This window comes from Sciurus vulgaris, assembly GCF_902686455.1.
Source record: "Sciurus vulgaris genome assembly, chromosome: 2".
Taxonomy (NCBI): domain Eukaryota; kingdom Metazoa; phylum Chordata; class Mammalia; order Rodentia; family Sciuridae; genus Sciurus; species Sciurus vulgaris.
In genome coordinates this window covers 123,838,116-123,865,060 of record NC_136462.1, presented here as the reverse complement: position 1 = coordinate 123,865,060, position 26,945 = coordinate 123,838,116, and the positions used below count along the sequence as shown (strand labels likewise).

Below are 26,945 nucleotides of genomic sequence, written 5' to 3'. Positions count from 1 at the left end.
GGTAACAGCGGTGTGTTAAAGTCACCCAGAATTATTGTGTTCTGGTCTATTTGATTCCTGAAATTGAGAAGGATTTGTTTGATATAGAGTGATGCACCATTGTTTGGGGCACAAATGTTTACTATCTTATGTCCTCCTGATTTATGGTTCCCTTAAGCAGTATGAAATGTCCTCCTTTATCCCTTCTGACCAACTTTGGCTTTAAGTCCACTTTATCTGATACAAGGATGTAAACTCCCGCTTTTTTACTGAGTCCATGTGCGTGGTAGGTTTTTTCCCATCCTTTCACCTTTAGTCTGTGGATGTCTTTTTCTATGAGATGAGTCTCTTGCAGGCAGCATATTGTTGGGTCTTTCTTTTTAATCCATTCTTCCAGTCTATGTCTTTTGATTGAGGAGTTTAGGCCATTAACATTCAGGGTTATTATTGAGATATGATTTGTATTCCCAGTCATTTGGCTTATTTTTGGTTTCTAGGTTGGCTTGGTTTCTCCTTTGAGTGATTTTTCTCTAAGGTAGTTCCTCCCTTTGCTGATCTCCATTGTTGTTTTTCATTTCCTCCTCATGGAATATTTTGTTGAGAACATTCTGTAGTGCAGGCTTTCTATTTGTAAATTCTTTTAACTTTTGTTTATCATGGAAGGATTTTATTTCATCTTCAAATCTGAAGGTTAGTTTTGCTGGGTATAGGATTCTTGGTTGGCAACCATGTTCTTTCAGAGCTTGAAATATGTTGTTCCAGACCCTTCTAGGTTTTAGGGTCTGTGTTGAGAAGTCTGCTACTATCCGTATTGGTCTCCCCCTATATGTAATCTAATGCTTTTCTCTCGAGGCCTTCAAAATCCTATCTTTATTTTGAATGTTAGGCATTTTCATTATAATGTGCCTTGGTGTGGATCTGTTGTGATTTTGTGCATTTGGTATTCTGTAAGCCTCTTGTATTTGATTTTCCATTTCATTCTTCAGGTTTGGGAAATTTTCTGATATTTCATTGAATAGGTTGTTCATTCCTTTGGTTTGTATCTCTGTGCCTTCCTCAATCCCAGTAATTCTTAAATTTGGTCTTTTCATGATGTCCCATAGTTCTTGGAGATTCTGTTCATGATTTCTTACCATCTTCTCTGTTTGGGCGACTTTATATTCAAGATTAAATATTTTGTCTTCATTGTCAGAGGTTCTGTCTTCCAAGCGGTCTAGTCTTTTGGTGATGAGTTCAAATATTATCTTCAGTAAACAGATTTGCAATAAGTTCTGCAGTTTCTAATGAAGGGCAAAGAGGATGCAGAGGTATGTAGAATGTAGCTGTTAATGGGATAAGAAAAGAATATACAGAAGTTCTAGATAATAGAAAGGGTGACAGTGTAATCAAAAGAAATTGGATGCTAGCAGGCAAAAAAGGGAGAAAGAGACTCTGAGGGAACAGGTAAACAAAAGGAAAAGAGAGCAAGAAAAGTAAAGAAATAAAAACTTAAAACTTTTTCAATAAGAAGAAAAAAGAAAATCTACAGTATAATAGTCATATAGTAATGAAACCTCCCAGTCTTCAGTTGCCTGATGCATGAGACGTACCTGACAATGAGCTTCAAGTCTCCAGCAGGCATCTCAGGATGGATTTGCCCCACCTAAAGATTGGAGTTAAGGCTTCCAGGATTATCCAAGATGGCCGCTCTGGCTTCCAAATGTGTTGGCAAATGGGGAGCTGTACCTCAGGGTGTGTCCGTGGTCAGCTGGAGGTCCTAGAGGCAGGGTGCAGTTGGTCAGGCAGGGGTCCTGGAGGTCGGGTGTGTTTGGTGTGGTTGTGTGATCCTGGAGGCCTTTTGCAATCATTTGATCTGGGGTCCCGGTGATAGGGCGCAGTCAGTTGTTCTGGGGGTCCTGGCGGCAGGGAGCATTCAGTCGATGTGAGGGCCCCAGAGGCAGGGAGTGACCGGGCTGAGGGATCCTGGAGATGGGGCTCAGTCAGTCTAGCCAGGGGTCCTATGGGGCCTGGCTGTTGTCTCAAAATGGCGGTAGCCACGTGTAATCAAACCTGCAGGTACTGTAACAGTGAACTTCCAGGCAACAGCAGGCAGCTGGTGCTCCACCGTTGGTTGGGGATCATTTTGCTGAGTGTTGTCGGACGATCGGGAGGTGAACCTCCAGCGTTGGGTGATGGATCGATGTAAGGCAGGCGATGGGCAGACGAGAGGCAGGCAAATGGGGGATGATAGGCGCCTGACAGTGAGCAGTCTGCACTCAAAAAAGGCATCGACGTGCTGGCAGGCTGCAGGTGATCACAGCAGACAAATGGGGTAAACAGCAGGGGATCAATAAGCAACAGAAACGGCCTTACCAAAAACAGATATCCTCTTTGAAACTGGAGTTCCGGAGCGACAAGGAACGCAGCCTCCCTCTAGTCTGCCATCTTGGATCTCCCCTGTAGCTCTCTTCTTAACTGGGAAAAGAGTGAATCCACAGGCAGCAAGACTTGTGGGTATATAGGAGGAAGTCCAAGTAGGAACTATTGGTGTCTCTTAATCTGTGAGATCGGAAGTATGCTAGTTCCTGTAGAAGGTAAACAGATTGTTTTAAGGAGAGTGAATGAAGATAGGAAATAAATAAGTAGATCAGAACAAGTAGGATTTCTGGGTGAATAGTGAGGACCAACCTCAGGTTATAGTTATGCATTTTTATTGGTACCATTTTCCATGGGTTGATGTTTTAGGGCTTCCCCATTCCATTCTTCATCCTTTACGTGGCACTACTATACTGCATTGCCATTTTATAACCTTGTAGAATGAGTATTACATAAAAGATAGTAACATGTTGGGGAGGATATAGAGAAATGGAAATCCTCATACATTACTGGTGGAAATATAAAATAATGCTTCCACTTTTGAAAACAGTTTGGCAGTTTCTTAAAAATTTAAAGGATGGGTGTGTATCTCTCAGTGGTCAAGAACTTGTCTAGTATGGGCAAGACCCTGAGTTTGATTCCCAGCACGGTGAAAAAGAAAAGCAAAAAAGTTAAACATAAATTTACCATATGACCCAGCAATTCCATTCTACTCAAGAAAAAGGAAAACACTTTTATCCACACAAATTTGCAAGCAAGTGGTTTTAGCCACGTTATTCATAATAACTGAAAATTGGAAACAACTAAATGTCCTTTGGATAGGTGCATGAATACACAGAATTGTTAAATGATGGAATACTTTCAATAATGAAAAGAAATTAATTATAGATATATTCTGTAGTATGGATCAACCTTAAACATGTGCTCCATGAAAAAAAGCCAGATACAAGTGTCCTTATGGTATGAATGGTTATATGAAATGTCCAGAAAGGCAAATGGAGCAAATTAGTGTTTTCTAGGGTTGGAAAGGAGATGATGAGGATTACCAGTAGATGGATATGAGGGAGCTACAGGGTTGATGAAAATGTTCTAAAACTGATTCATCATGGTGTTTGCACTTGGCAAATTTCCTAAAAACCATTAAATGGTCAACTTGGAACGGGTGACTTATAAAATGATAATGTATCTCAATAAAGGGTTTTTTCCCCCTTTTGCTTTTCTCCCCCATGCCGAGGATTGAACCCAAGGGTGCTCTGCTATTGAGCTCCAAGGCCATCCCACCCCACCCCTGCCTGTTGTTTTTTGTGTGTGTGTGTGTGTGTTTTGTTTTTTTTAATTTTGCAACTGGGTAGCCTAAGTTGCCAAGTCTGGTCTCTTACTTAGATCCTGTCTCAGCTTTCTGTGTTGCTGAGATTACAGGCATGTACCATACCACCTGGCTCAGTAAAGTCTTTTTCTCTTTTCTTTTCTTTCCTTTTTTTTTTTTTTTTTTTTTTTTTTTTAAGAAGGAACAGTTTTTGTATAGGGAATTGATGTGGAGTGGACCAACTGAAAAAGCAAAGAAGCCAGAATTGATCCCTGCCTGCCCCACCCCAACACACACACACACACACACACACACACACACACACACACACACGACAGATAGATTAAAACAAAGAGACAAGTTAAATAGGATTTGGGGAATTTAAGAGATTGAACCATATAGAACCTAACTACATCTATATGGGAAGTACACACAAGCAGGTGTTGACTGGAAAGGGGGAATTGAAGTCCACATGGTATTGAAGGACAGATGTGAGAGTGGGAATCGAGGAGGTTTAAAAGTTTAGGGAACTTTTAGATGGTACAGTTGGAGCAGGAGAGTATTTGTACATGGTGTGGGGAGAATAAGGAGGAAGAAAGGGAAAGGGCCTTCTGGAACTTTATACCTGATCCAGAATGGGTGGTGGGGGATTAATATTGCTGAAAAAGCAGACATCTACTGGTTTTCTCTTTACTCTGTGGCTCTTCTACTGAAACATCCTACGGGTTTACTTGAAAAACACATGAGATGGCTGTGCATGGTAGTGCACACCTATAATCCTAGAAGCTCAAGAGACTGAGGCAGGAGGATCGCAAGTTCAAAACCAACCTCAGCAACTTAGTGAGGCCCTAAGAAATTCAGCAAGACCCTGTCTGAGTGAATGAATGAATAGAGCTGGGGATGTGGCTTGATGGTTAAGCACCCCAGAGTCCCCTGAGTTTAATTCCTGGTACCAAAAAAAAAACTACATGAGATGATGTAAAGCACCTAAATTCTTGCTTCTTAGCAGTTCTTAATAATGGCAGAAGATGATAATATTGGTTACTATACACAGATAATAAACCAAACGAAAACTTTTGTGACTTAAACAACAGTAAGCATTTATTATCTTTCATAGTCTTTGTAGGTCAAGGATTTCAGAATGACTTAGTTGAGGAATTCCGGCTCAGGGTCTTTAATGAGGTTACTGCCGAGTGTTCTGAGGCTGCAGTCACCTGAAGGCTTGACAAAGGTAGAGAACCTGCTTTTAAGGGCTCACTCACATGGCTGGCACGTTATTGGTGATGATGATGGAGAGACCTCAGTTCTTCACCAGATGGGCTTCTCCTCAGGACTACTTGATTGTTTCAGAACAGGCAACTGTTGGCTTCCCCCAGAGCAGGTAATTCAAGAGGGGAATACTGACTAAAACAGAAAAAAAACTTACATCTTGGTCTTAGAAGTCACATACTGTCATCTCTGCCACACACTGTTCGTCACACTAGCAGAACTGATTCAGAGCAGATTACATGACATCATGAATATCAGAAGGCAAGATTATTGATATCATCTTGGAGACTGACTTCCACAGGGTGAAACATGAAATTGTGTTTTTGTTTTTGACAGGGCACAGTTTGTTTGCACCTTTCCTTGCAGTAAGTTTCTGTCTTTGTGATTATGAATTTAGATGAATTCGTGACAGTACTTCTTTGTGAAAAAGTGTATAGTTAACCTTTGTGGTTCATTTTTCTCATAGCACTATTATTTGATGATTGTTTTTAAAAAAATTTTTTTAATTATCAATGGACCTTTATTTATTTATTTATTTATTTATTTATTTATTTATTTATTTATTTAATTTGTATGTGGTACTGAGAATCAAACCCAGTGCCTCATACATACTAGGCAAGCATTCTACCACTGAGCTACAACCCCAGCCTGTTGATAATTGCTTTTTAATCTTCAAATAATAGAATTTAAAACCCTCACAAAGACTATAACCAAAATGGAGTCCCTTTTCTTATCTCCCATTCTCTGTCTGCTCCCCAGAGAATTTTCATTTCTCTTGGCTGCTTTTTTCTGATAATTTCCTCCATGGTATTAAATAGTCTTGCTTATGCTGCTGTTTTTTGATTTTTCTATTTCAGACGTTAGTGAATTTATACTATGGAAAATGAGAATTTGACACTTACTTTGTACATATATTCACATACCTCATTGTAATTTATTATCATGTAAATAATTCTCATCCAGTCCATGTAGTCAGTGTTGCACATTTCTCGTACAACTTTGTATTTTCCCTAAAATTAATGATTATCTTTTTTCATTTGCTTTGTTTTTCATATTCTTATCAATAATCCAGTTCCAAACTCTCCAAAAGAACTACATTCCTCCTGGTATAATCAGGAAATCAATCAGTTGTGTTTTTTTTTTGTTTGTTTGTTTTCTCCTTCTGTTGGCAGCATCTCATCTGGAATTCTTCATCTTTTGCTCCATTTGAGACTGATTACACTGTGGTTTGCACAGCCATTGTCTTTAAAGAGTCTCTTTGCTGTTAGTTCTGTGTTGGAGATTTATTTCATAGATTTCATGATTTTTCTAATTTTTGTTTACTGTCTTGTTTTATAGAGCATATCCTCCAGTTTCCTTAGAAAGGTTGCCTTGGAAATAGATTTTTGAGACCTTGCCTGATTATGTAATAGTTTGCCTGTGAATAAATTTCTAGATTGGAAATTATTTTCCCTTGGAGTTTCAAAGGTATTACTCCATTATCTTCTGACTTCTAATATTTCCCCTGAGAAAGCTTAGGCAATCCTGATACCTATTAATTTGTTTTGGATTGCCTGTCCCCATGTAGATATTTAAGATATAGCTTTCTCTGTTCGGCTTATTCTGTTACCACTCATCCATGAACTTTATTTTCCAAAATTGTATTGTTTTTGCTTTTTCTTTGTTCTCGTGTGTTTACAACACTGCTATTTCTTAACTACTGTCTTCATGAGTTTCAGAAGAGAGTAGTGATAATTTGCCATGTTAAACTAGAAATCTGATGACATGCTTTCTATAAAAACACTTTCTTTTTTGTGGTGCTGGGAATTGAACCCTGATGCGCTCTACCACTGAGCTACATCCCCCTTCCTTTTTATTTTATTTTCAGACAGGGTCTCACTAAGTTGCTGAAGGTGGCCAGGAACTTGCCATTCTCTTGCCTCAGTTTCCCAGGTTTTGGATTACAGGTGTGTGCCACATAAAGAAAAATATTCCTGAGACTCCCAGTATAATTAACCAAATAAAAAAGTTAATCATATATTAACTTCTTTGACACTATTTTTCTTCTTATCTCAGAATGTTGTAGTAAAGAAAAATATTTCCCCCTCTAATTCCCTTTGTTTTGAGGGATGTTACTGTTTCTGATTTGAGGAAAGGATCAAAATTAAAATTTAAGTACTATTTGTCATAATTTGAGTATTTTGTACATACTAGATAGATCAGTTAGCTGAGTGCAATGTTATGCAATGATATTCCCAGCAACTCAGGAGGCTAAGGCAAGAGAATGGCAAGTTCATATCCAGTGTTGGCAACTTAGTGAGACCTTGTCTCAAAGTTAAAAATAGAAAGGTCTGCAAATGTGGCTTAGTAGTAGAGTGCCCTGGGTTCAGTCCAGTACCACAAAAAAATGGATGGATGGATGGATGGGTAGGTAGGTATGTGGGTAAGTAAATAGATGAGGTGAGAAAGATAATTCTTCACATCTGTTAGGTAGGTAGCATTTCCATTTAAAATGAGAAAATGTGTCTACTTAGTGACTTTTTAAAAAATTTTTTTGTTTTAATTAGTTTTACATGACAATAGAACTTAATCATTTTCTAAATATCACATCTATGTAGTAAATAGCAAATACAGGCTTTGAACTAGTGTTTCTGATTCTGTAGGGTTTTTTTTTCTCTTCAATTACAACTTTAATAATCTGTCATTTATGTGTGTGAAAATTGAAACATAAAAGCAGGAAGATACAATACTTAAGTGTGAACTCTAATGTAACTGTGGACTTTGGTGACTATGATGTATTCATACAGGTTCATCAGTTGTAACAAATGTACCACTGCAGTGAGGAATGTTGGTATTGGGGGAATTCCCCTCTACTGTCTTCTCTTACTGAATCCTACTCACTTCTCTCATAAGATCTGCTACTGTTTATATGCATTTACTTTGTTTACTTATTTATGGTTCGAATTTTCTAATAGCTCTAACTTCCTAAGAGCTGTTACCATGTCTGATTTGTGCACGTAATGCTGGCATAGCAGAAAAGGCAAATATTTTTGTCTATTTTTTGGTACTGGAGATTGAACCTAGAAGTGTCTTACCTTGAGTTACATTCCCAGCCCTTTTTTAAATTTTGAGACAGGGTCTTGCTAAGTTGCTTAAGGCCTTGCTAAGTATTGCTGAGACTGGCCTCAAACTTATAGTGCTCCTTTCTCAGCCTCCTGAGTTGCTGGGATTACAGAGGTGTGCCATTGCACTGGCAATAATTTTTTTTTTGTTAATGGGGGAAAATAAGCAAGGAGAGACTCATTAATAACCCACCATGTATTTATCAGCCAATATCAACATTTTGCCACATTGTTTTCAAATATACCATTTTCTAAGTTTGTAAATATTCATCATTATGCATATTGGATATATAAGAGCATTGTAAAAATAAATCATTGTATCATAATCATGCCTAACAAGATTAAGTAATTCCTTAATGTAATCTAAATCTAGTAAACAGGAATTTTCTGTCTTAATATAGTTTTACATTTGGTTTGTGCAAACCGGGCGTGGTGGTGCAGACCTATAATCGAGGTAGGAGGATCCTAAGTTCAAAGCCAGCCTCAGAATAAAACATTTAAAAAAGAAGGGGCTGGGAATGTGGCTTAGCAGTTAAGCACCCCAGAGTTCAATTACTGGTACCAAGAACATTTGGTTTGTGCAGTGTCCACATAGGGTCCACATACAGCATTTGGTTGTTATGTCCTCAAGTCATTTTTAGTTTGTAATAGTCCTCTTTTCCCCCTTTTCTGTACTACTTTTATGTTGAAGAAGCCAACATATTTCCTGTAGAATATACCATGTTCTTGATCCAGCACATTGCTTCTTTGTATTTTCATTTTACTCTTCTACTGTCTCCCATATTTCTTGTTACCTGGAAGTTAGAGCTATAGATTTGATTATAAATGGGCATATTTATGGATAGTATTTAGTTTTGTGAGAATACTTCTTAGTTGCCATTTGTATTTTTTGTTTTATCAGGAGGCAATATAATGTCTCACTTTGGGTGATGCTAAGGGAAATAGGTTAATCAGCTTGATCTGTCCATTATAAGTTCCACTGCCATGCACATATAACCTAATGATTTTAGCTTTTATGATCATTGTCTAAATCCGTTATTTCATTAGGTGTTGCATGTTAGTGTATTTTCTAATTATATCATTTCTTCTACATTTATTAGCTGTGACTCTTCTAAATTAAGAACTTTCTTTTCAACTCTTGGTTACTTGAAATCAGGGGAGACAGAATTAATGATTTTTTTTTTTTTTTTTTTTTTTTTTGGTCCCCTTTGTCAGTTTTCAGAGTAATGAGTTTATGCCCTAGCAGCTTACATTGGTGATTGACGGGAGAGTGTTTTTTAAGAGTCATTATAAACCAAGGCCTATTGATATGTTTTAATGAATTGCAGTCATTTTTCATTTTGAATCAAATTTTGATCCATTAGTATCCCTATTAGTCTTTGATTTCCAACACAAGATGTTCCTGGCTCAGTTTGTACATATTCTTCTCCAGATAGAATTAGCCATTTCTCTAAGGAACTGTTTTTAAAAATGAGAAATAGTTTTTAGAAACAACAGGCTGAGGTACTAGGGATTCATTACTATTGTGCCTATTTTGTCGTAGGCATCTTCTGTGAACAGAGCTAGGAAAAGATGTTTTAGAAAGAGAAAAATCACAAGTTCATGTATTTCTAATGAAAATTTATGGCTATTTATTTATTTAGTACTGGGGATTGAACCTAGGGGTGCTTTTACCATTGAGCTACATCCCTAGCTCTTTTTATTTAGAGACAGGTCTTGTTAAGTTGCTGAGGGTCTCACTAAATTACTGAGATTGGCTTCAAACCTCAGTCTCCCTGCCCCAGCCTCCTGGTTGCTGGGATTACAGGTGTGAACCACCATGCCCTGCAAGAATTTTTATTTTTATGTATATATTTGTTTATTGGTGCTAGGAATTGAACTTAGGGCATCACTCATGCTAAGCATGTACTTTATCATTGAGCTATATGCTTCAAGCCCAGAGTTTTGTTTTTTGCTTAACTTCTCTGACTTTAAACTTATATATCATTACTCTTACTGAAACAATTGGGACCAGAGTGTTTCAAGTGTTGGAGTTTTGGGGATTTGGAATATTTTCATAGATTTTACCAATGAAGGAAGATCAAAAATTTCAGATTTTGAAGCATTTTGAATTTTAGATTTTTGAATTAGTGATGCTCAACCTGTATACACACTCGTGTGTGTATATATACAGGTACACATGTGTATGTATCAATATACATATATATGTTCTTTTAAAATTATTTTCTATAGTAATTTTTTTTTTTTCTCTTTTACTGAGGATTGAACCCGGGGGCAATGTTCCATTGAGCTACATCCCTGGCCCTTTTGATTTTTTGAGACAGGGTCTTAGTGTGTTGTGTGCATACTGTCCTCAAACTTGAGGGCCTTCTGCCTTAGCCTACTGTATAGCTGGGATTACAGGTATGCACCACCACTCCTGGTAGTAGTAAATATTTTTAAATTATGTATTTAGTATATGTTACTATACATATATAGATATATATATTAACCTTCTTTTGTAAGGATAGGTAGAATGTTTTATATATACTGTTTTGTGCTGTGTTTTCTCTTGATGTATTCTAGTGATAAGTCCTTATTAGCATTTAGAACTCTTCATTCCTTTAAACAGCTGCAGAGTAATCCATTGTGTGGATGGTCATGATATATTCAACCACTGTCATATTAATTTCACTTTTCCTTTTAAATCCTAAGGAAACATTCTTGTGTGGCCAAATCTGATATGAGAATTTAATATGATTGAAAATTTAAAAATACTGAAATCTTTCTCCATTGTATCTTTAGACTGGTAATCAAGAGTGAATGAAAGTTTTCATAAAATGATTTTTCCTCACCCAGGCATCTTGTTTTACTTTTATATTTGAACTGCTTTTGATATGAAATATTTTAAATTTATTATAAGCTTAGACTTTTTTTTTTCAATAATAGATATTTAATCTATATTTGGTACTTTCCAGTTTTTCCTTGTCTTTCCTGAAGGGCAAGTATTTATTTGTCATGATTTTAGTCTGATATGCTCAAATCAGTGCAGCTCTTATGAGAAAGTTTTTGTCTTTGCTTTTTCATGGCCTTGGACCTCGGGGTTATGCGTAGTAAAGTCAAAGTTAGTATGAGTGATGTTAGACTCTATGTTTGCTAGACTAGAAAATGAATTGTCAAATTAAGAAAACATTGCATTGATGTCTTTTTGCTGTTGAAATTTTTGCACTATATACATATCACTATTCTCTTATTAATAGTAATATTTTCTCTTGAACCAGATGTTCTGCCTTACTCAATACGGGTCCTGTTGGAAGCTGCTGTACGAAATTGCGATGGCTTTTTAATGAAAAAGGAAGATGTTATGAACATTTTAGACTGGAAAACCAAACAAAGCATTGTTGAAGTGCCCTTTTTCCCTGCCCGTGTTCTTCTTCAAGATTTTACGTGAGTCATAGGTTCATTTTGCATGAATGAATTTTTACTGTTCCCTTTTTAAAATTTGGGTTCCCTGATGAGTGAATTTATTTTTTAATTATGAAGTTCATAAATTTTTAAAAGTTGTATTTACTAAGCTGAAGCCATTTAATAAAAATCAGGCACATATTTCTCATGCCATTTATTCCAAAACTGCTTTTCCTTTAACTACATGCTTCTCTTTTTTTTTTTTTTTTTTTTTTATTGTAAACAAATGGGATACATGTTGTTTCTCTGTTTGTACATGGCGTAAAGGCATACCATTTGTGTATTCATAAATTTACATAGAGTAATGTTGTTTGATTCATTCTGTTATTTTTTCCCTTCCCCCCACCCCTCCCACCCCTCTTTACCCTCTATACAGTCCTTCCTTCCTCCATACTTGCCCCCCTCCCTAACCCTAACTCTAACCCTAACACTAACCCTTCCCTCCCCCCCATTATGTGTCATCCTCCACTTATTAGCGATATCATTCGTCCTTTGGCTTTTTGAGATTGGCTTATCTCACTTAGCATGATATTCTCCAATTTCATCCATTTGCCTGCAAATGCCATAATTTTATCATTCTTTATGGCTGAGTAATATTCCATTGTATATATATATACCACAGTTTCTTTATCCACTCATCAATTGAAGGGCATCTAGGTTGGTTAACTACATGCTTCTCTATGTAGCTAGGTTTCTCAAACTTAACATATCCAGAACTTGATTTCTTGACTATCCACATCATCTATCCCTTTCTATATCTTCTCTCTCGTAGTACATTTTACCATAGACTCCCAATTTTTTTAGGCTTCTAATCTAGGATTAGCCCTAATTCCTCTCCTTCCTTTCACCCTATCACCAATCCGTAAGCAAAAATTCTGTCATTGCTACCTTTGAAATATATCCTGTGTCCAAATATTTTCTACTTCTCCATCACTGTTATCCTGGTTCTAGCCCCATTTTCTTTTACCTGGACTAAAAGTGCTATAGTCTCTTACCTGGTGTCCTTGCTCCCACACTTGCAGTCTCTATTCTTTACATGGTATATGACTTCATTAAAAATGTAATCAGGTCTTATTATTCCTCCAGGTACCACTTGACTTCCATCACACTTAGAATAAAATCTGATGTCTTTAGCCTGAAAGACCTTGCATGATCTGAGTGTCCCAAGAATTATTTATTGGAAGAGTGTACCTTGAGCTAAATTTCAAAGGGGACCTAGGATTTTGCTAGATTTGTATACCTTACATATGCTCCTATTGTAATATTTAGATACTGTCCTATAATCATTGCTTTATCTTCCTTACAAATTCTTTGAGAGCCAAACTGTATCTTATTTGACCTCATACTTTTGATATCTAGTACAATAAAGGCATTTAGTGCATGATTGTTCCATAATTGCATGGATACTATGGATGGATGAATGTAATAATAAAAGTTACTTTGGATAGCTTTGAGATTACAAGAGGGCGCTGCAGGGCAAAGGGGCTAGAGCTAGAGAAAAGGGAGTGGCTATCAAAAAATTGGAGGAAGAAAAGAATTCCACAGGCACTTCCAAAAATCATCTCTTCTGTTATTTTTGCCTCTTTTGTCCCTGAACTCTCAAGTTCTCAGATGATAATGTTAATTCTCATTAAACCAGGGGACATCTAACATTGGATAATGAGTGTATTTTCAAAAATGAATACTAAAAGGGAATACTTTTAAAAATAGAAATGAATAAGTATATGTTAATTTTTTATTAAACATATATTTTAAAAATTAGAACTGTAATTTGATCATTCTTTATTTTTTTAGTGGAATACCGGCAATGGTGGATTTTGCTGCTATGAGGGAGGCAGTCAAAACTCTTGGAGGTGATCCTAAAAAAGTCCATCCTGCCTGTCCGACAGATCTCACAGTTGACCATTCTTTACAAATTGACTTCAGTAAATGGTACTTTAATACAGATATTTATAGACAGGCATGCAAGTTATGTGGAAGTATATCTGGGAAAGCAATTTATGCCAGAGTAAAGCATTCCACATTTAGTATTGACTAGTATATTAAAGGAAAAATTGGTTGAAAGTTTACAAATTGGTGAAATTTTCTATACTAGAACTATTTTCATGTTTGTTTGTTTTTACTGCCTTATTTGATAAAAATATACAAACCTAGAACCATTTCTTTTTGAGTGAACGTCTGAATTCTCACTTTTTTGTTTTTTTAACCCACTTACCTTTCAACCTACCTACCTTTCAGACAGAATCTAAAGATTTGTCTTTAATTGGTAATTAAAAACACTGAGCTCACTAAAGCTCTTTCCTGCCACTGAAATAAATGGAATATTTATATAATAAGACTCCTTTGACCAAGGGCAAACAAGAAAGTATATTTCTGTTGTCATGCATCAGTCTTCTTTTATCCTCCCTGCAGTAGCAGAATAATATGGCAATTTGTTATAACCTATGACAGATTTTTATACTCTGTATTAAAACTATTAGCTCTTTGCTTCTGAGTTGTTAAGATTAAAAAAGAACTATATTGGCACTTGCTAAGAGTTATTTAAATTGGTACATATAAAAATGATTATATAGGGCACTTAGAATTAATTTTCATCTCCATAAATGTAAATTGCTAATTTTTTTTAACTGAAATTTACTTTTAAAACATGAGTTAAAGGATAAATGTTACCCTTCAGACATCATTCATTTACTTCAGATAGCATGCACTTTTTGAAGAGTTAAATTTCTGTTACTTCTGAATGGTTTTTATTATGTTTCCTTTCGGGGCTAATAGTGCAATACAGAATGCGCCAAATCCTGGAGGTGGTGACCTACAGAAAACAGGAAAGCTTTCTCCACTTAAAGCCCAGCCTAAGAAGCTTCCCTGCAGAGGCCAGACTACCTGCCGAGGATCCTGCGATTCTGGAGAACTAGGCCGAAACTCAGGAACATTTTCTTCACAGATTGAGAATACACCCATCCTATGTCCTTTTCACTTGCAACCAGTGCCTGAGTATGAAAATGTTTTTGTTAATATTTTTTATTACTGTTATTTTTTATTAACAATAATAAATATTGTTAGGATTTCTTAGTGCTAGTTATTTTTCTGTTAAGGAAATCACATTTATTTTCCCATCCAGTTCCTGTTACATTGTGTCTGTATTTCATTTCTATTGTACTGAAAGAAGCAAACTTTAAGTTAAATTGTTAGTCTGTAGCTGGGTGTGGTAGTGCATGCCTGTAATCCCAGTGACTTGGAAGGCCGAGGCAGGAGGATCACAAGTTCAAGGAGTCTAAAGAATTTTGTGCGACCCTCAATAACTTAGCAAGACTCTTCCTCAAAATAAAAAATAAAAGCTGGGTGCAGTGGTGCATGCCTTTTTTCCCAGTGGCTTGGGAGGTCGAGGCAGGAGGTCTCAAGTTTGAAGCCATCTTTAGCAATTTAGTGAGACCCTAAAGCAACTTAGTGAGACCTCGTCTCTAAATAAAATATAAGAAAGGGCTGGGGATGTAGCTCAGTGGTAAAGTATCCCAGGGTTCAATCACTAGTACCTTTCATCCCTCATCCCCCTCTCCCAATTTTATTTTTCCTTTCCTGGGGATTATACTTAGATTCTCACACATGCTAGGTAAGCACTCTACGACTGAGCTGTATCCCCCCAGCCCAGGAAGCTTAAGATTTAACCATGAGGTGGCCAATACCTTCTTAGTGAGGCTGTTAGCAACCAAGTGAGACCCTGTCTCTGAATAAAATGTAAAAAAGGACTGGGAATGTGGCTCAGTGATTTAAGTGCCCCTGAGTTCAATCACCAGTACCAGTACCAAAAGGGGGAGGGTAGCTATTTCACTATGAATTTTTCTTTTTTCATTTTTTCTTTTTCTCTTTGTGTGTGCGTGTGTGTGTGCGTGTGTGTGTGTGTGTGTGTATGCTGGGAATTTACTAGGAAAATGCCCTACCACTGAGCTATATCCCCAGCCCTATATATCACTTTTCTGACTAAAGTAGAAGAAAATGAGATCTCATTTTAAACTGAATTTCTTATTTTAGTGAATTTATACCATTAGTATGTTCATTCATCATTTATATCTTTTTTGTGAATCCTCTATTTAGCTCCCCCACCAGAGGATTTTTTTTTTCCATGCTGCATTGAGAGTTTTATATTAGGAATATAATCATTATCATATATGTTACAAACCTAATGAGCTCTTTTAAAAAAATATTTTCCTATATGTTATCATGGAAAGTAGTAAACATGCCTAGAAAAGAACCATGTTCTTAGAATTTAGTTTCCTAATAGATAATTTTTCAAAATAAGAAAAGTTCTACAGATTGAATTTTTTATACTATAAATATTCCAAATTTTTTATTCTTGGTTTTCAGAGAGTTCTACTGTTTATTCCATTGTTAATAGGCTATCAGAATTTTTAAAATTTTGTAAAAAAATAACACTTACTGTTTAAAAAAAAATTAACATTTAGAGTAGCTAAGAAAAATGTCCACACATATATTCTGAGTGCCAAATAGTATATTAATTTGTTTGCCCCTGAATTGGATTCTTAACTTCTATCTGGTTCAGAAATTCGGGGTTCATTATTTTTATAAAGCCTCAGGTTATAGCAATTTTATGTGCTACTCCTTCCTAAGGATTCGTTATAATCTATGAGTCTGTCCCTATGAAATTATAGTAGTTTTATGTAATCATTCTTTATTCCTGCCACTTAATTTGCCCTGATATTAAGATAATGTTGACTTTTAAGATTAATACCAGGGCTGGGGGTGTGGCTCAATGGTAGAGCACTTGCTTACCACATGGGAGGCCCTGCATTTGATCCTCAATACTGCGTAAAAATGAATAAAAAGGTATTGTATCCATCTACAACTAAAAAATTTTTAAAAAGATTAATGCCACATTTATAGAAATTAACTTCCTGAGAAGGAAAATTTATTGACTCAGAATCAATTTTTGTTTGTTTTGTTGGTGCTGGGGATTGAACCCTTATGCATATTAGGCAAGCATTCTGCTACTGAGCTCTATCCCCAGACCTTACTGGCATTTTTTTTTTCCCCCTAAAAATCTAACCAGGCATACATTTTCCTTCAATTTTGACTCTAAATTGCAAAGTATTATATAGTAGTATCTGAGTGTGTGAAAATAGCAACTCCTTTTTTTAATGCATCAGTAAAGTATTAATTATAGGTTCAACTAAGAAATTGAAGGGTAAAAACATGAGAGTTTAATGTTTGGCACTTGAAACCACTTCCCAATTTGAATTCAGGTTAAGAGCTAATAAATGTTTTTATGGCACTTTGTAGCCATAGTGCTGTGGAAAGGTGAAATAATTGTGGAGTAACCCTAAAAAGCTATGTTCCCTGAGGTCCTAAGCAAAATCTAGCAATCCTCTAGCGATTAGAGATCTAGCTTGGTGTAGCTTCAAGTGATCATTCAGCCATGAATTATTAAAAAAAAAAAATCTTTGCTAAAAAAAAGAATTGATAATTAAGCAACTCTTATTACCTGAATCCTGGAGGACATGTATAATTTAAATTATATTGATTTTCTAGTTATCAGTCACCAGCTGGTGGTCAAAATAAGCAAAGCAGTTTGAAGTAGCTTTTTTTTTTTTTTTTTTAATCTATTAGATAAAAATACTTTGCTAAGGGCTGGGGTTGTGGCTCAGTGGTGGAACACTTGCCTGGCAGGCATGAGGCACTGGGTAAAATAAATAAATGAAACAAGGTATTTTGTCCATCTACAACTAAAAAAAAAATATTTAAAAAAGTACTTTGCTAAAAATGTTACTTCAGTTACTCCTTAGTGGTAAATTATTTTCATCTTCTAGTTTAAATAACTCATGTAAAAATATATTTATAATCCATGCAAATTAAATCACTACAGAGAAATAGAACCTTTTATTTGGGTGAGATGAATAAAATGTTTTTTGTTTTAACTTTTTTTTTCTTTAGTTGTCAATGTACATTTATTTTATTTATTTTATTTATTTATTTATATGTGGTGCTGAGAATCAAACCCAGTGCCTTACACATGCTAGGCAAGCGCTCTACTACGGAGCTACAACCCTAACCCAGTGTGTATTTATTGTTGAGTAAGCTACTACTCTTCTGTTTGCTTGCAGTAGAAAATCCAACAGTGATTACCATTTTATTTTTAATCTTAGACAAGTCTCTCACAATAATGCATTTTAAGTACAGTTTTGAACCCTAACTCCTTTTTGTAGCTGTCTAGTGTGTCATGGAAAGCAGAACTTTGTTGAAGAGAAAATTCTGAAAATTCTAGTAAATGGTTCTTCCACAGATATATTTAATGTTAGCATAAGTATGTATAAGAATAAAGACTTAGAAACAAAGTAAGTCTTTTTCTTATAATATATACATTTAATGTCAGCTTTTCTTGCTTTTAGACCTGAAACAGTATTTAAAAATCAAGAAGTAGAATTTGGCAGAAATCGAGAGAGGCTTCAGTTTTTCAAGGTATAAATGATTTGGGGAAGTTTTTGTGTTGACATTTATAAAATATTGATAAGTACAGTTCTTTATATGTGGACTAGTGGTTTTTAAAGATTTTATGGTATTAGAACTGTTTTGTTTGTACCAAAATAATAGCATTCCAAAATCTTATTGGAAACCCCAGTATATTAAAAAAAGATGAAGCAGTGACTTTGGGAGGGCCTTGTACATTGGGCTTTCCCAAGCACTTCTCCTTGCTAAAAATCTTTGGATCACAGTTAAATACTGCTACATATCTAGAATATTTGAACATTTTCTTTGATTTAATTTTGTCTTAATAATTTACAAAATTAATGTTTTGGTTCAGATTTTGCATGTTTTTTTTTTTTTTTTAGTATGTACTATAAACTTTGACCATATTGAATATTGGTGAGCATATTTTAGTATCCATTTGTTTGTATCTCGATTATGAATATAAGCTTATATGATATACTAATATTTGTACTTCTTAAATCTAAACAAAACGCAGTGGAGTTCAAGAGTTTTTAAGAATGTGGCTGTCATCCCTCCTGGAACTGGAATGGCTCATCAAGTAAACTTAGAATATTTGTCGAGAGTTGTATTTGAAGAAAAGGACTTCCTTTTCCCAGACAGTGTAGTTGGCACAGATTCTCATATAACCATGGTGAATGGTTTGGGGATTCTTGGGTGGGGTAAGTAAATTACCAAATATATTTAATTTCTTTTGGGGAATGCAGTTAGTAACATTATCAAAGAACAAGTAGCTGGTCTTTATATCCTCTTTGAGGCTCTGTTTTTCATCAATCATAGCAGCAACAACAAAAATTTTAAATTCAGGGAGTTTGTGACTTGTGTAGTAAAAGAGGATTTGTGAAAAATTTGCACAGGGCCAGCACATTACTACCGTTGGGAAGTAATTGCATTGGTGGTGGTGGTGGTGGTGGTAGTGGTTGACAGTGTTGATGTAGCTATACTGTTAATCTCTTGTTTAAAGTCCTTCAGTAGCTTCTCCTGGCTGCCTTTATAAATCTAGATTCCTTAAGGGCATTTTATTCAAGCCCTTCACAATCTGGTGCCTTTTTGACCATTCACCTATACCCATCTTAGAGACTATTTGTTTATTTTATCTTTTGAAACTAGTTATTTATTATCCTGAATGGATTGTGCTCTTAATGTACCTAATGGATTTGGTGACCACCCTTTTACTGCTGAAATATGGCTACTATTAAATCTTATTTCAAGATTGAGTTCAGTTGCTTCCTGAAAGCCTTAACTCCTCTCACTGAGTTAAGAATGCCCTACTCTGTACTTATTCTTTTATGGGGTGTTACAATGGTTGATTTTTTTTTTTTCTTTTTCATTAGATTGCTTTTCTTAAGAATGACTGATATGAGTTGTATTCATATATGTGTCTTAAGCACAGTACAGTGCCTAACATAAATATTAAATGTTAAATTTAATATAAAGTCATAAACATCAGTTCTTTCAACCACATGCATGAAGTCATTTTTTGGAGAATGTCAAAAGTTTAGTGGTCAGAGTAATAGCAGTGTTCTGTAAAGCACTGTGTAAGTCAAATTTGTGAAACTCCTAGAGCTTTAAATGTTACAGAGCAAATTTCATCTTTAAATGTACTATGCTAATAAACCTATTCTTATCACTAGGAGTTGGCGGCATTGAAACAGAAGCAGTTATGCTTGGTTTGCCAGTTTCTCTTACTTTACCAGAGGTGGTTGGATGTGAGTTAACTGGATCATCCAACCCTTTTGTTACATCCATAGATGTTGTTCTTGGCATTACAAAGGTAAGTTAGAGTTGCAGTAATTATATGACTTAGGGGATATTATTTTTATGTAAGTGGAGGAGTCCCACGAGAGCAGGGATTTTGGTTCATCCCTCTAACCTTAGATTTATTACATTATTAGCCACATCATGATAGTTACCATTATAGTAATAAAAACAGGCATGTAACATTTAATGTGTAGTAATAAGTACAAAAAATTTTGTCATTATTTATTTGACACGTTAACATTTATTCCTCATTATAAGACTATGAAATAAATACTATTTTTATTATAAAGATTAACTTATCGGTGATACAGATTAATGAGTTTCACTGTGACATTTCCATACATGCATATTATTCTACTTTAATCATATCCACCCTCCCTACAATCCTCTCTTGTCCTCCCCTCTCTTTCTTTCTCCATCCCCTAGTTGTTGAGATAGGTACTATTATATCTTAATTCTGAGGAAACGGAGATACATGAGGCTCAATCACTTAACAGAGGTCCTTATGGCTGAAGGGTTAAGTGGTAGAACAAGAATTCTGACCCAGGTAATCATGCTGTTAACCCATATAAATTATTGCCTCAATAAATACTTGTTGACTACATGAAGTTTTAAAATATATTTAGGACAAGTCTGCTTATATTTTCTTTAATATTTATTTGAATTGTTTGCCCTTCAGAAATCATTACTCTACTAGATAATGTTTTCAAAAATAAGGGCTATACCTGGACTGGTGAATTAGGGCTAAAATCTCACCACCTCAGGAGGTTGAGGCAAGAAGATAACCAAGTTTGAGACCAGCCTCAGCAATTTAGCAGTATGTCTCAAAGTAAAAAATAAAGAGACTGGAGATGTAGCTCAATGGTGAAGTGCCCCTGGATTCAGTTCCTATTACCAAAAATAAATTAAAAATTAAAACAAAATTAAGAACTGTAGAAATGTGATAGTATCAGACTTTCCTATTGACTATTTTAACATTTTTTGAAGTATTATGTAGAAACTGTTTCTCTGAACTTTTAAAATATTGGATGCATGATGCTCAAGAGTTTCCTAGTAAATAAGTTGTAATTCTCCAATCTAAATTCCTAGTTTTCAATAATTATTAAGTCTCATTTTTTAAAAGTGATTACTCCTGGAAAATGTCCCACATAAAATTCTAATATGGATCCCAGATTCTTAGCATTTTTGTTTAAATTATTGAAGACTTTCAGGAAACTCCACAGGGTGAGAAAATGATAATGCCTTCCTCTCAGCATTTGGTATTGATTCTTCTTCCCTAATTAGGAAAAAATATTGGCATCTTGGGGAAATGATTGATTCAATGTAGGGTACCAAAGATCAAGATGTTAAATAGAGAATTGTAGGATTATTCCTAAAGGAAAAAGAACATCTTATTTTGTTTTTAGAGAAATCAATTCTTCAGATACCTTGAAAATTAACACTGTGTTTAGACCCCCCCCCCAGCTGTTTTTTTTTCTCCTTAACAATATTATTATCTGTGTGTTTGACATTTTAGCTTATTGTATGAGAAATTTAATCTTTGTATGTTTACATTTATTCAATGTTAGTTCTTTTTTGAGGTTCTGTTTTATTCATGATCTTTATAGAATTAATCTCATTGTTTTCTAAACTACATATTGTGATACCTAATTAATTCGACAATGACAGCATTTGCTTTAGTATTTCTAATCAGTATTTCACCTAGAAGTATAGCCATAAATACAAAAAACACCTTTCTTTGAGGTTGGAGTTTTTTTTTTTAAGGCTCCCACAGTACAGGAAGGACTCCAAGGGAGGGAACCCTGGCTATGAATATGGTGGGGGTTTTGGGGTGGTTTTTGTTTGTTTGTTATGGATAGAATACCATTATTTTTATATATTTTTATGTGGTGCTGAGCATTGAACCCAGACAGGCCCTCTATCTCTGAGCCAAAACCCCAGCCCTGAGGTTGGAGTTTTTACCTTTATTTATTTTGTGATACTGGGGATTGAATCCAAGGGACACTTTACTACTGACCTACATCCCCAGCCCTTTTTATTGTTTGAGAAAGGGTCTTGCTAAATTCCTGAGACCTTGAACCTGCAATCCTGCTGCCTCAGCCTCCCACTGGGATTACTGGTGTGTGCTACTGTGCCCAGCAATTTTTTACATCTATAAAAAAGGCATTTGGATTAAGTATCCTGAGCACCTATTAAATGTTAGGATTCTACATTCATAGGTGAAGATTGTTTCACCGTAGGCCTTGTTTCCATGCCAACCTGAGACATCTACTTTACAATTTTGAAGAGTAGTTGTTTTGGTTACTTGGTACTAACATAAGAAGAACGATTTTAGAATTAAGTTTGAAACCACATGTTAAGTCCTACCAAAATGGAATTTACCTATAGTTAATAATGCAGTAAGTACTGGGATCAGTAGTTGTAATTTGAAGAATTTTGATACTCAATATATAATTTAAACCTAATATACAGTCATTATTTCATTAAATCTACAATGCCATCAGTGGTTAGAAGCACCTTTTTTTGTGCTGCTAAGAAAGAAAAAACATTCATGCCTGTAATTTCAGCTGTTTGGGAGGCTAAGGCAGGGATCTGAAGTTCAAGGTCAGCCTGTGCAACTTACCAAGACCCTGGCTCAAAAAATGTCTGGGGAAGTAACTTAAGTATATAGGGTTTGGCTAGTATCTGTGAGGCTCTGGGATCGATACCAAATACTGCAAAAAAAGGAAATAATAAAGCCTCGACAGGGCTACCATGGGGTCTGTGTTGTATCCAGATTTCAAAGGCATTTAACGTGAATTTTGGCCATCTTGAGTTTTCAGGCCCTTTTGACTCTTAACAATGACACTGGATTTTTTTTTTTTTTTTTTTTTTTTTTTTTGGTACTGGGCAGTGAATCCAGTGGCACTTAACCACTGAGCCACATCCCCAGCCTTTTTTTGTATTTTATATGGACACAGGGTCTCACTGAGTTACTTAGGGCCTTGATAAGTTGCTGTGTCTGGCTTTGAACTCACGAGACTCCTGCCTCAGCTTCCTAAGCTGCTGGGATCACAGATGTGCGCCTGGCTAACGTTGGACCATTTTTTAATTATGTTAAAATACCTTAAAACCAGAATGAGTTTATGTTTCATATGAACATTGAAGGATCTGGTTCCTTCAATATCAATAGTATTGGTTAAATATTAGATTTTATAGTTTTCAGGAAATCCTTGCTAATCTTGCCATTGCTGATTTTTTGTGTGTGTCTGTATTCCCTTATATAGCACCTCAGGCAAGTAGGAGTAGCTGGAAAGTTTGTTGAGTTTTTTGGAAGTGGAGTTTCACAATTATCTATCGTAGATCGAACTACAATAGCCAACATGTGTCCAGAATATGGTGCTATTCTCAGCTTTTTCCCTGTTGACAATGTGACATTAAAACATTTAGAACATACAGGTAAGAATAAACATTGAATTTTCAATGTGTCTTTCTGACAATATTTTATCATAGATTATATCACACGTTATTTAATATTCCTGAAATTGACTTGAAACAGTGACTTTTAAACTGTATCAGATGTCTCTAAGAGTGTTGTATCCTTAAAAACTAGCCCCCATCATTCATTGACAGCAACTTAAAGGAATTATTCAAACCAGTAGTTCTCACATCTGTTTTTCCCCATAATGAATTCTAATGGAAGTCAGGCTCAAGCATATTCACAGCTGTTTCATTCTATAGCCAGGAGTAGAGCCACCAGACAAGAGTGTGGGACAGAATTCTTTCCAAAGAATAGGAAGCACATAATTTTGCCAAAAACAACACATAGGATTACAGTTTCCAAATCTATTGACTATTCAAAATAGAAGGTACCTACCTGCAAAAACAGAATATACTGATTTCATAAGGCTTCTGTTCTTTGAGAAGTAGATAGATCTGTTTTTATTTTTTCTTTTATGAAGAGATCATTGTTGAACTACTTCTTTAATCGAAGATATATTTGATTAGAGGGGGATATATTCTATATATTCTTAAGTTTGGGGCACATTATTATAAGCAAGTGAACCAAATGGCAAAATAAATGACAAATCATATGAAACCCTAGAAGGAATGTTTTCTGTAAAATGCAAAACTTTCTCATCTGAGTTTGGTTGGTAGAACTTCAAGAGAGAAATGCTTAGAGGTGCCTCATTATTTACATATTAATCTGAGTTAAGATATTAGTGATCTGTTGCTTTTTACAGCACATTACCCTAAAATTTTGAGTAATTTAATAAAATTTAATTACTTAAACTAGCAATAATTATTTATTGCCTCACAGTTGAGTAATTCATACAGGGCATGGTGAGAGAGCTTTTCTCTGCTTCATGTCTGGGGCCTGAACGACTTGAAAACTAGGGCCTAGAATCCTGAAGGCCTATTTTCTCACATAAAACAGTGAATGCTGGTTGTCTGCTGGGGACTCAGCTGGAACTGTTAGACACTACACCTATATGTGGTATCTTAATATAATCTGGGCTTTCTCAAACGGTGGCTTCTCAGGGATGAGATGAAAGAGAAGTGTTATACTGTATTTGTTTCTTGCTTGTCACTGGAATTTCACACCATTACTCTGAAGATTTGATTTCCTTACTAGATTTTCTTCTTGTTCCTTTTTAGGTTTTGACAAAGCCAAACTCAAGTCAATGGAAGCATACCTTAAAGCTGTGAAATTGTTTCAAAATGACCAGAACTCTTCAGAACCTGAATATTCCCAGGTATATGCAAATAACCCACCCAGTTGTAAATAGATATGTAAATTGTGGCATCTGGCCGATTGGGTTTAGGTCCTAGCTCTAAAACTTATTAACTGAATGGGCAATTTATTTAGCCTTTTTCCTCATTTACCTAATCTCTAAAATGTGATGTGTACCTCATAGAATTCTTATATTAAATACAAAATTCATGGTATTTATGATCCATCTGGTTTTCATAATTTTACATAGATTTTTCTACTGATGGTTGCATCTGGTTTATGACTATTCCATTGTTATAGAGGTACTTGGTTATATGGCCGTAAATGTTAGTTTTAAAGATATTTTACAATCTAAGCAAGTATTATCTGTTGAAACGGGCAGAATTCACATTTAGGAAAGACTTACTTTTAATAAAATGTATTTCTAGGAGTGTATTAAGGGGACTGGGGGTGTAGCTCAGTGGTAGAGATGACTTGGCCAACATAAGTGAGGTCCTAGTTTAATCCCCAGTACCTCAAAATAAAAATCATGTATTGAGGATCTCTGAAGAGTTGGTGTTATCAAGCATTTGGTTGACTGTTAAGCTTTTTTTTTTTTAAACAGGAAAAATCCACTTTTTAAGAAAAGTTTTTTTTAAGATGTGATAGATCTTTATTTTATTCATTTATTTATATGTGGTGCTGAGGATCGAACCCAGTGCCTCACACATGCTAGGCAAGCGCTCTGCCACTGAGCTACAACCCCAGCCCCGAAAATCCACTTTTTTTTTTTTTTTTTTTTTTTTTTTTTTTTTGCTGTACTAGGGATCGAACTCAGGGCCTTGTGCTTGCAAGGCAAGCACTCTACCAGCTGAAGCCCGAAAATCCAGTTTTTTAACTCAGCTTTATTTATCTTAGCATATCCCCACCCAATGCACACTATTAATATGTATACTTCTTTGTGTGGCTTTCCATTAGAATACAAATAAATAAAGTCCATGAGGACAGAAACTTTGGTATTATTTTCACAGCTTCTAAAATAGTGCCTGGCACAGTAAATATTCTTAAAGGCCAGTGTAGAATACATTGGAATTGAATTTGTGTGACACTTTGGGTAAGTCTTTTAACTTTTTGTGATGATTTTTTGATTCCTTTGACCTGCGTTGAATCTACTGTTTTTGTCCACATTTTTTTAAAAAATATAAATGGAAAGAATAAGAAAAATTAAATGGGAAAACTGGGGTGTAGAATAAAATATGGTGGTAGGAAAAATATGGCTATTAAAAAAAAACAAAACTGACCACATTAAGTAATAAAACCAAAATCCATCAGGATGTTGATTTCAAAAGAAACCTCTTAAATGCATACTTTAAACAAAGACTAGGATGACCTGAACCTATTAAATGAAAGTAAAAAACATAGTTAGAATCAGTCACAATTAACAGGAATATTAAATAATGGCGAAAGCCATAGTGAAGAGAATGTTTCAAATTGATTATACCCACATAAAATGCACGAAGGAAATGGTTTAAAAAAGAAGAAAGAAAGAAATAGAAACCTGTTTGGGAAGTGGGGGGGGGTGGTTTGTTGTTGTTATTGTTGTTGTTTCATGGGGTTTTTTAATTTGTTTGTTTTGTTTTGTTTTTTTGGTACTGGGTATTTGACCCAGGGAACTTTACCTCTGACCTACATTTCTAGCCCTTTTTAATTTTTTATTTTGAGATAGGACTTTGCTAAGTTGCTGAGGCAGCCCTCAAACTTGTAATCCTCCTGCCTCATCTCCTGAGTTGCTGGGTTTACGGGTGTGTGCCACCACACCCAGCCACGATAATTCTTAACCAAAGAATAAATAAAAGCAATACCCTTTGGAACCAGGTAGAGAAAACTCTTTCTCTGCTGTGTCCCTACAGCACCCTCTGTTGACCAAGTTTCACATCATGGAAGCTGATAAAGTTGAAATGTGTTAATATGCATTACCTCCTTGATCTCCAAGCAAACCAAGTGTGAATTTGGAATTATGAGGCAGTACATGATAGCTGGCATGGGCCTCTACTCTATCATCAGAGATATGTTACTACAGTGTTTATGTTTAAGGAGAGAGAACATTTGGGGAACCACAAATTTTATATAGATTATACAATTTAGTGTTGTGGTAGTTTGATTTGCACTGATCTGCTCATCTTTCTTTTAGTAAATTATCATGTTTCATAAATTTAAACAAGTTTGTCTTAGTCTATTTCTAGAGGAGTGTTTCACCACTAAAGCAAATTATATTAAAATAAATGCAAATGTACTCGTTCTGCTTCAGAAAGTAATGCTTGAATTGGAATCTGTACTTAGGATTCCTTCTCCTAATTCTTTCTCTTCCTCTTCTGTTTTCCAAGGTGATCCAGATTAATCTGAATTCAATAGTTCCATCTGTCAGTGGTCCAAAAAGACCTCAGGATAGAGTTGCTGTGACAGACATGAAAAGTGATTTTCAGGCTTGCTTAAATGAAAAGGTCAGTTACTTTATTGTTATTTATATCGATAAACATGC

The 26,945-nt window shown here is 35.4% G+C and overlaps 1 protein-coding gene across 1 annotated transcript in view; it reads left to right on the top strand.

The window, feature by feature from the left end:
• IREB2 (iron responsive element binding protein 2) overlaps positions 1–26,945 on the top strand; it is a 55,918-nt gene that overhangs the window by 13,155 nt on the left and 15,818 nt on the right. The window contains exons 3-11 of the mRNA XM_079128871.1: positions 11,271–11,436; positions 13,249–13,386; positions 14,230–14,448; positions 17,856–17,925; positions 18,431–18,614; positions 19,587–19,726; positions 22,980–23,151; positions 24,352–24,449; positions 26,791–26,907. Of these exons, the coding sequence (XP_078984997.1) occupies positions 11,271–11,436; positions 13,249–13,386; positions 14,230–14,448; positions 17,856–17,925; positions 18,431–18,614; positions 19,587–19,726; positions 22,980–23,151; positions 24,352–24,449; positions 26,791–26,907 (1,304 nt within the window). The remainder of the gene's footprint in view (positions 1–11,270; positions 11,437–13,248; positions 13,387–14,229; positions 14,449–17,855; positions 17,926–18,430; positions 18,615–19,586; positions 19,727–22,979; positions 23,152–24,351; positions 24,450–26,790; positions 26,908–26,945) is intronic.